The sequence below is a fragment of the Lactuca serriola genome, chromosome 8 (genome assembly GCF_051521515.1).
Source record: "Lactuca serriola cultivar US96UC23 chromosome 8, Lser_US96UC23_V15, whole genome shotgun sequence".
Classification (NCBI taxonomy): Eukaryota; Viridiplantae; Streptophyta; class Magnoliopsida; order Asterales; family Asteraceae; genus Lactuca; species Lactuca serriola.
Genome location: NC_136415.1, coordinates 47,720,524 through 47,731,031, shown reverse-complemented (window position 1 = coordinate 47,731,031; position 10,508 = coordinate 47,720,524). Strand labels below are relative to the sequence as shown.

General features: G+C 33.5%; 1 protein-coding gene across 1 annotated transcript; it reads right to left on the bottom strand.

The window, feature by feature from the left end:
- Positions 1-9,027: 9,027 nt before the first annotated feature.
- Positions 9,028-10,508, bottom strand: LOC145066869 (uncharacterized). The gene is made up of 3 exons (XM_079014121.1): positions 10,447-10,508; positions 9,553-10,274; positions 9,028-9,251 (listed from the first exon to the last, which is right to left on the bottom strand). Exons 1-3 carry the CDS (start codon positions 10,506-10,508, stop codon positions 9,028-9,030), a joined length of 1,008 nt encoding a protein of 335 aa, XP_078870247.1.

Sequence of the window (10,508 nt, the reverse complement as noted above, 5' to 3'; positions counted from 1 at the left end):
TTTGTGCTATAGTAGTCAATGAAAAAGAACTAATACTTGCAATTGTCACGAAAAATATTAAACTAAGATTTAAATAAAAAAAGTAGAAACTTTATATTGCAAACGATTACCAATGAGAAAAACAAGGTTACTTCAGGTTCAATGTTGGATGATTAAGACTCACCTGTTTATCTTCCCTTAAATTCCAAATTAATTATGAAAGCATAATTAAGGTCAATCACCATGCAATAAATAACTTTGGGCACACAATACGTTATTCCTACTAATTGTCTTAGTCCCTATGTCTAAATGGATTAGGAACAATGAGTGACTTGGCAATATTGTGTCTTGTGATTACCAATTACAATGTTTAGCATTTAAAATCACAAGTTTGGAATAGTATATGTTGATTCAACCGATCATCTTAGTTCCTAAACTATATGAATTCGGCACGATTAGTGAATTGACAATAAACTATCTTAATTGTAAAATTAAACACATGAATAAAACCCAACTTCAATTATCCTTAATAGAAATCATAAATTTAAGAAGATATAATAACCAAATTTGATTGGAATAGAAGTAATAATCAAAACACGTTCATCAAATCATCCAAAACATTCCCGAAAGTAACCATAAATGGTTTAGCTTTTCATAAGAATCAAAAAGCATACAACTTCAACAAAAACAAAGAAATCCGGTATAAAATCCATAAACAAACTAAAAATCATAAAATGAATGATGTATGATGATCAATAACTCATAGAACAATGGAACCTTAGAAAACAAGTAATTAATTCTGGAAGTTGTTGGAATTGATGAAAATCCATGAGTTGAACGATCTTCAAATGTTAAATGACTATTAACTTGATGATTTCTTCACTTTGATTTGGAAATTGATGATCAAGAACGCGTTTGGATGAGGGTTGGAAGTGTTTGGAACCCTCCAAAACTTGTGAAAATCTCATGGGAGAAGTCCAAAGTCGATTAGGGTTTAATCTCCCTTAAATAGGTGCTAAAAAACTGATTTTCGAAGCTGTTTTCTACGTCAGCGTCCTAGTAGGCGTCTTAGATCTCATATAGGACGTCTGGGCGTCCTACGGGACGTTTTACATGCCTTCTGCCGTCCTTGATTTGCACTTGAAAATGGCCTAAAACGGGTAGGCATTCTAGGGGCGTCTTAGACGTGTTCTAGGATGTTCCTGCCTCTTTTTGCTGATGAAAACGGTAGAATCAGTAAAAACGCAAAACATGAAAGTTGTAGCAAATTTTGTCTAGTTTCTAGAACTTCTTCAGTCATGTCAATTGGAGATCTAGATCTTGAGATATAATCAAAACATTGAAGAGTGGTCAAATTTCTTAGCACCATTTTTCTTCATTCTGTTAGCAATTCGTCTCCCATGCTTGTTAGCTTCATTTTGCTTGTTTTTCTTGCGGGTTCTGCACACTTTTAGTCCAATATATTGACCTGCATATGAATTCCAACAACTCATCAAAGTAGTGCCATTCTTGGACAATTATACATCAATTCAACATATTTAGTACAATTTATTACGCCATAAATGTAGACCGATCAAACCTCCCCAAATTTATTCCAAACTCGTCCCGAGGTTGCCCTAAAATAATCAGCGTAGGCTTACTCTCTAATCCTAAGAAAAACTCAATGGAATCACGAATTCCGTACATTTCATCAAAATATTTTTAATTTGCATAATATATTGATTTTGGGGATTATTAGCTGCTTATTCAGGCTTTTAAACAAAATACACATTATGCTTATTATACGTTGTTGTTTGAAACCCTCCACTTTTTGAACCCTTTCCAATAATCAACCTCATGAGTAATCAGTTGAACTCATTGCCAAAGTCCCATTTTCACGGTTCACTAACATAATTAGCGCCGTCGGTAACACTTAATGGATCAACCCATACATTCCCGCTATCCATGGGTCACATATTGTTTCACACAATGTCTTCAACTTGAACTTTTCTTCAAATTTATCTTGATTGAGCATTCTTCAAGTTCTTTGATGGCTTCATCGGATTTGATCATCTTTGTATTTGACTTGAGCTTGAATATATATACTTGGAAGTTCTTCAATGTCTTATGATGCTTTTTGGTTGTGTGAAAACAATAATAGTCCCCTCCCAACCCCAAAGGCACAGGAGTAAGTAACACCAAGTACTTAGAGCATGATGGCACATATTGTTCGGTTGGGTCCTCAATTGAAAGAGCGTAGGCTCGAGCCAAAAACCTTCATTTTTCAAACACTTGGGTATTTCACATAACAATTTTTAAATAAATATAAATATTTCCCAACCAAATGAGCAACCCACAAAATCAATATTAAATATATATTATGACTCGATGTACGAAACTCCTATCATTTTCCATCTTGATGAGTTACATTCCAGATATAGAGAAGCTACTAACTCATCACATATTTCATAGTGACCAACTTTAAGATAATATAATTAAAGATAGAGTTTAAGATAGCTGTATATTCATCCTAAGTTGATTATCCAAAAAAATTCATCAAAGTTAATGTAAATGAAATTAAATATATGGAGGACGACACACCCGATGGTACTGATAGTAGCTGCGGTTTTGATTTCCAAAAAAAAAAACTCTACTAGTTGGAGGTATTTGCATAATGTTTCGTTATGCTCGAATAAACATCAAATAATTATGATTTTTTTTTAAAAAAATCACTTTTTCTTCAATCTTCCATCTTTGCTTGTGTACACCCCCTCCCCAACTTTACATTTTGCATCGTGCTCGATGCATCAAAAGATAAATTCCTAAAATAATAAAAGAAACCAACTACTAGCACACAAATCAAATCAAATAAAAATAAACTACACTAACTAGCCCTCAATTTCGTCGGGGTCCACGATTTCACTTGGCACATACAACAAGCCTTTTAAACCCCTAGTTTACCCCTAGTGGACGAGTGAAGTCTCGTGAGGGTTTGTAGTGAACTTACCCTTAAAGTTCCAAAATTACCAAGTTTAACGTCATTAGCGGGACGACTTACCTCGAGCAATGACTACGGAGGATCATATATTCGTGGACTTTTTTGAAAGTTAACCATGAGGTCATTTATCTTATTTTTACTAACTGGAGGTAAGCATGTTAATAGATCAGTCCCCTTAGTTTCATTGATGAACCCATATTCTTTTGTTTTACCTGGATCGTATGGCATGCCTTCCTTCACCATGTGGAATCCTAACCTTTTATCTTCTATCCTTCCACGAGAATGTTTAAACCTTGTTTTAAAGAACCATATATAATTTTTCTTTCGGGTAAAGTTCTTTAGTAGAGGCTTGATATCATGGAACACTTTAATTTTCAATTTGCAGGAACATGTTGTATAATGCTTTTAGTTCCATAACTTTCTTTCCAGGTGCTGACTCCCAATACTATCCAATGATGTTGACCTGTTACATTAGAAAATTTTCTCCAAATCGAGGGTGGTGTGAGAGAGCATATTTGTGGTATGCTCATAGACATTATCATGAATTGTATTGATCACAGATAGTTCCCCACTGATTGGAGGACCATTAGTAGGTCCAAATAATTGGAGTCTCAATTTATGATTTTTGAATATCATATCAATTGCACCTTCCCGACAACTAATCTGAGCATAGATGGTTACCAAAAAGGGAAGATCAATGATTACATTTTTGTGTTTGTATTTGGAAATTTTTTTAGAATCTATTGCAACAAGAAGTTGTATTTCGGGTTTTTTCAAAATTGTTGGGTAAGGGGTGGTATTAGCCTTCATAAACCCCTCCCCAACTTTGGACTCTTCCAACTCATGAAACTTTTCATTAGACTTTTCAAATTCAATTACAGCTTCTTTAATTTCGAACATCCTTTGGGTATCATTATCATTTAAAGGTACATCATCCTCCACTACAACCTCAAGATTGGGTGGTGTAGGATTATGCACAACGTTGTCATTGCATAGAAAACTTACCTCATTTACTTGGGTAGTGTTCGAAGGTTTGCCCGGTGGTTGTTGCTTTAGCTGCTCCGTTATTCGTTCTAGTTGATCTTCAATTGTCGAAATTGATTTGGAGTTGTCTTCCTCCTTGTTGAAGGTTTCATTCAACATGTCCAACATTTGATCAAACTTCTTGCTAAATGAAGATTTTTCTGATTCTTGGTCGTCCGGGAAATAATAGGGTTCATGGTGTTGGTTTTGAGTCGATTCGTCAAATTTTGTGCTATAGTAGTCAATGAAAAAGAACTAATACTTGCAATTGTCATGGAAAATATTAAACTAAGATTTAAATAAAAAAACTAGAAACTTTATATTGCAAACGATTTCCAATGAGAAAAACAAGGTTACTTCAGGTTCAGTGTTGGATGATTAAGACTCACGTGTTTATCTTCCCTGAAATTCCAAATTAATTATGAAAATGTAACTAAGGTCAATCAACATGCAATAAATAACTTTGGGCACACAATACGTTATTCCTACTAATTGTCTTACTCCCTATGTCTAAATGGATTTGGAAAAATGAGTGTCTTGGCAATATTGTGTCTTATGATTACCAATTACAATGTTTAGCATTTAAAATCACAAGTTTGGAATAGTATATGTTGATTCAACCGATCGTCTTAGTTCCTAAACTATATGAATTCGGCACGATTAGTGAATTGACAATAAACTATCTTAATTGTAAAATTAAACACATGAATAAAACCCAACTTCAATTATCCTTAATAGAAATCATAAATTTAAGAACATATAATAACCAAATTTGATTTGGAATAGAAGTAATAATCAAAACACGTTCATCAAATCATCCTAAACATTCCCGGAAGTAACCATAAATGGTTTAGCATTTCATAACAATCAAAAAGCAAACAACTTCAATAAAAACAAAGAAATCTGGTATAAAATCCATAAACAAACTAAAAATCATAAAATGAATGATGTATGATGATCAATAAATCATAGAACAATGGAACCTTAGAGAACAAGTAATCAGTTCTGGAAGTTGATGGGATTGATGAAAATCCACCGGTTGAATGATCTTCAAATGTTAAATGACTATTAACTTGATGATTTCTTCACTTTGATTTGGAAATTGATGATCAAGAAAGCGTTTGGATGAGGGTTGGAAGTGTTTGGAACCCTCCAAAACTTGTGAAAATCGCATGGGAGAACTCCAAAGTCGATTAGGGTTTAATCTCCCTTAAATAGTTGCTAAAAAATGATTTTCGAAGCTGTTTTCCATGTCGGCGTCCTAGTAGGCATCTTAGACATCATATAGGATGTATGGCCGTCCTTCGGGATGTATTACATGCCTTCTGACGTCCTTGATTTGCACTTGAAAATGGCCTAAAACGGGTAGGCGTCCTAGGGGGCGTCTTAGACGCGTTCTAGGACGTCCCTGCCCCTTTTTGGTAATGAAAACGGTAGAATCAGTAAAACCGCAAAATATGTAGGAAATTTTGTCTAGTTTCCCGAACTTCTTCACTCATGTCCATTGGAGCTCTCGATCTTGAGATATGATCAAAACATTGAAGAGTGGTCAAATTTCTCGGCACCATTTTTCTTCATTCTTTTAGCAATTCGTCTCCTATGCTTGTTAGCTTCATTTTGCTCGTTTTTCTTGCGGGTTCTGCACACTTTTAGTACTATATATTGACCTGCATATGAATTCCAACAACTCATCAAAGTAGTGCCATTCTTGGACAATTATGCATCAATTCAACATATTTAGTACAATTTATTATGCCATAAATGTAGACCGATCAGTTACAGAATACAAGTACTCCCCAATCGGCCCCTTACTGCAGTGTCATAAAACTCGACCAACTCGGTGATTAATATGTATAATATACTTAATGATTTATTATTTAACACACATATGTGATTATTACTACCTACACACACACACACACACATATATATATATATATATATATATATATATATATATTGTAGGGGTCAAAACGTTGATTGTGAGGAGTCGAAATAGGTTTGAGTGTGTAAGGAGTTGAAATCCAAATGATTTCGAATCTCTATGTATTTACAAGGCATTGTTGTATTAGAAGTTATTGTGATTATTATTAGCTTTTTTTTATTAATTTATTATAAGTTATTATGACTAACATTTTTAATTGTATTTTTTCAGCTGAGCTTCCAAAAAAAGAATGGGTTTATCAAAAAACATCATGCTAGGAAAGTTGATACGAGCAAATAAGGGAAAGCCCGTGGATTTGGATTTCAATAGGGAGATCACATATTTCCGTGTCGGGAAGAGTGCGAATTGGTTTTCACATTAGACTGGGAGGTATATGTGGATGAACATCCCTTTTAGCGTATTTGGTTGGAACAATGTTTCCCTACTATAAGGAATGCAACGGTCGTGCATCTAAAGGTAACTTGGATAATACTTTAAGTTTAGTTGTGATTTGTATTAATTAACTAACTTTTCTGTATAGAATGAGTTTGATTTGGATAAGGTTAACTTGGATCTCGAACGTGCTCAGTTGTTGCGGAGCATTGATGTGAGTCTTACAAAATCTTATAGAGGTCGGAAGATTGAAGCACGAGCTTATTTTAAGGATATCGGGGGGACTGCAGATATCTCCAGGGCATTAGACAACCCCCCCCACATGGGTATGTCATTTGAAAATTAGGCACATGTTTTTGAACATTTTCAAATGTCTGGAGTTTTAAGCGTTCGACGCCAAAATAAGAAGTCTGTGCCAAACAACAAGATGTAAACAGAGGGGGGTCAAGCTCGTATAGCAATGCTTGTTTTAAAGAAGTAAGTTATGATATATTTAACTATTTATTTAAAGTATAATTAATCTAATTTTTAATGTTAAATATGACATCAATCGAATTGAAGCATTTCGTAAGGCTAATACAAATCGCTAAGGGTTATTTAGTAGTCCTACAGTCGAGCAACAATACGTAAGTGGTTAATTTGTATTTTCATACAAGTGTTTATATCGTCAAGGGGTATTTAGTAATCTAATTTTTATGATGTTTATCATTTTATAAAAATATAGTTGGCTTTATTCCAAGAGATCAATCAACAAACTCAAGCTTCTTCTGAAGCAAGCGATCTAACACCAAATGATACAAAAAATTGTTTGAAAGAATATCGGGTGTTCCACGTGGGCATATACCTCCTATGGTTGTGTCTATGTATGACCAGGAACAAACAATGACACAACAACCACCACAATCACAGGTATTTGTTAGTTTAAGTTGAAAAGTAAAATGCTATAACGGAAAAACAAAAAAAATAAGATGCTATAATGATATGTTGGTAATTGTTTGTTTAGTATATAATAAATGCTATAATGGAAACTAGAATGCTATAATGATATGTTGGTATTTTATATTTTTGTAATTTTGGAAAGTACAATGCTATAATGGAAAAATGAAAAAAAAAGTACAATGTTATAATGTATATGCAATATTGTGTATCATGTAGTTTGGTTATAGTTTGATATGTTGGTATTTTGTAGTTTGGTAATTTTTTGGAAAGTAAAATGCTATAATGGAAAAATGAAAAAAAGTACAATGTTATAATGTATATGCAATATTGTGTATGATGTATGTTTAAGTGTATTTGGAAAGTAGAATGCTATAATGATATGTTGGTTATAGTTTGATATGTTGGTATTTCTTATTTTCGTAATTTTTGGAAAGTACGATGCTTATATGATGGTAATATATTTTGTTTTCTTTGTAGTTGGAAATGCTACAAACAATACTAAATGACCCGCCTGTTCTGCGACACTGGAAGACTGATTTCGTTCATTGCTGCCACGAAATGGTAACGAAGGAAACGATGGGAGTGATGAGGACGAGTAGCAACTTTTTTAAGATTTTATGAAATGTTTTTTTTGAGTTAATATTTTGGATATATTGCACTTTGTTTGAATGAATATTTTGGACCGGTTGTGTATGGATTAATATTTTTACAAAATTAAGTTTTGTAGTAGTTTTTATGCATGTTATATTGTTTCTTATAATTTTAATGTTAAATAAATAAATAAATAAATAAATAAAATATATTTTAGGGGGCGCCTTTAGTGATAACATATAAGTATTAGCGGTGACAAGTTAAGCATTTGCAACGAGACAATAGTGGCGACCTTTTTCGCCGCTAATAGCTTTAGCAGCGACATGCACACTCTTTTGAGGAGACGCATGTCGCCACTAATAATCATGTTTCTTGCAATTTTTAAAATTAACCTTGCTCAAATCTTATAGTGAGGTTTTCGAGTTGTTTTTCAAAAATTCTTTTATCTTCAATTTCTTAACTATTTACTATCATTTGGTTTGTTATATATAAGGATCATTTGGTTAGAGAATTATTCTAATGATTCCTAATCTCTCATTCTTAAGTTATCAAACTAGCATCTTAGTGTTTGCAATCTTAATAGGCTATCACCTTTTCACCGCATTTGTAACTCTTATGCAATGTATCCCACGCATCCTTTTGTTTTCAAGGATTTCAGAGGTTTGTGGTGAAGTTAGGTCCTTTTGATTTGCTGGTTTGTTCAATCCATTTTCAACAAAACTTTATAGGTCTTATGACTCTGTACCCTCATTTGGATGATCCAATGGTTATAATTTCTTCCATTTAACTTACTTGGTGAAGCCATATATAGTTTGTCTATATTGTGGTAAGAAGGCAAAAACGTGTGAAACATAATTGATGATCTTAGGGGCTGTTTGATAGTTGCTGACTGAGTTAGATATAACTGAGTCAGACACTGACTGATCTGAAGCTCTGACTGCATCTGCCTCTGACTGAAATCATCTTGTTTGATTATGGATCTGACTGGCTATGCTGACTGATAAAAATTACCATTTTACCCTTTTTTTGTTTTGTGTTGGATAAACTGTATTATTTTCTATAAGATATTTAAATAAAATTGCTGACTGATTATAAAAAAGTAGAAAATGTCATAAAAAAATTCAAATTAAACAGATTTCATTGAAATTACAAATAGAAAGATCCTAAAATTGAAACAAACCAAAAAAATTTGCATAAAAACTTAACTTGAACCATTTGAAAACAGTTGATTTGCAATCTGGTTACGGAAAGTACTCATATATTCAACTCCTTCCGAACCCCATTGTATGCCCTCATTTCCTTCATCTTTCGTATTAGGAGTAACCACATTGTTCTCTTCAAAGCATGTAAATAAGTCATCTTGAATATTATATTTCCTTATAAAATTATGTACTGCGATACAAGCAATGACTATGTCTCGTTGAACTGCAAACAGATAAGGAGCCATTAGTTTTAAGATTGGGAATCTTGCCTTCAATACACCATAAGCGCGCTCTATAACATTTCTGAGTTGTGCATGAGCATGATTGAATCTTTCTTCCTTAGTTAACGCCCTTCGTCGTCGAAAATCGGTTAACCAATACCTCGTATTGCGATATGGAGTCATAAATCCACGAGTGTTTGTATATGCAGCGTCACAAAGGTAATATTTATCAGTAAAGGTGAGCGTGATGCATATTATATAAACAATATAGATAATAATAAAAGGTATAGAAAGAATATAAACCTGGTGGAGGAAATGGAAATCCGGAAGTCGGATTAAATGCAATTTCTTTCAAAACTCGTGAATCATGTGCTATGCCCTCCCATCCAGCCCATACAAAGGTGAATATCATATCGAAATCACAAATTCCCAATACATTTTGATAACACTCACCTTTTCCTCTTCCCTTATAACGATTTTGTTGATCAGCGAGAACAACTGCATGTACAAGAGTACTATATAACGCACCTATTGCTCCGGGAAATATAGCTTTTAACCTTTTATGGCATTTCGAGGTATTTGCAGTCGCACTAGAAGTTATCGGCACGATAATTTCTTTAGCAAGAGTGATCATTGCAATATAGACCTCATGAAAACATTTATGAATTGTTTGTGTGGAGTGTTGAAATCTTCTTTTAACCACTCGGAAGCGTTGATTATGTGCTATAACATGTAAAAATATAGCTATCTTTTCTTCAATGCTTAATGTCTTACTAGCTTGAAACCAATTTTTTTGAGTAAAATGATTGCATAGCAGTACAAAGGCCTCGCGTGAAAGACGCATCATATCATGACATTGTGTAGAAGTTCCGTGTAGCAGTTCTTGAGTATATTCATGCCCGCTTTTATCTGAATCATTATCTTTTATTCTTTCAATATATCTTTGCCTTCGTCGGGCCGACATCAACCAATACCATGATAATAAAAAGAAAGCTAAAATTTCACCATCCATATCCATATGTAACCTATAAATTATAAATTAAAAACATTTATTTCCACAATATAAAATTTAAAATTCATCCAAATCATAACATAACATAACATTTAAATCCATAACATAAAATTAAAAGTCATCCAAAAGATTGTAAATGCCATACAAAAATCATCCAAAAACACTACAAGAAATAAGAGTATTACCAGCGACAGGCGTCGCCGCTAAAGGTCCAACATGTCGTCACTAAAGGTATTAGCGGCGACAT

Coding starts and splice junctions, on each gene's coding strand:
- LOC145066869 (XM_079014121.1), bottom strand. CDS start 10,508: ATGTCGCCGCTAATACCTTTAGTGACGACATGTTGGACCTTTAGCGGC. Junction 10,275..10,446: donor AGCGGCGACGCCTGTCGCTG/GTAATACTCTTA, acceptor TATAATTTATAG/GTTACATATGGATATGGATG. Junction 9,252..9,552: donor ATTTCCATTTCCTCCACCAG/GTTTATATTCTT, acceptor ATCTGTTTGCAG/TTCAACGAGACATAGTCATT.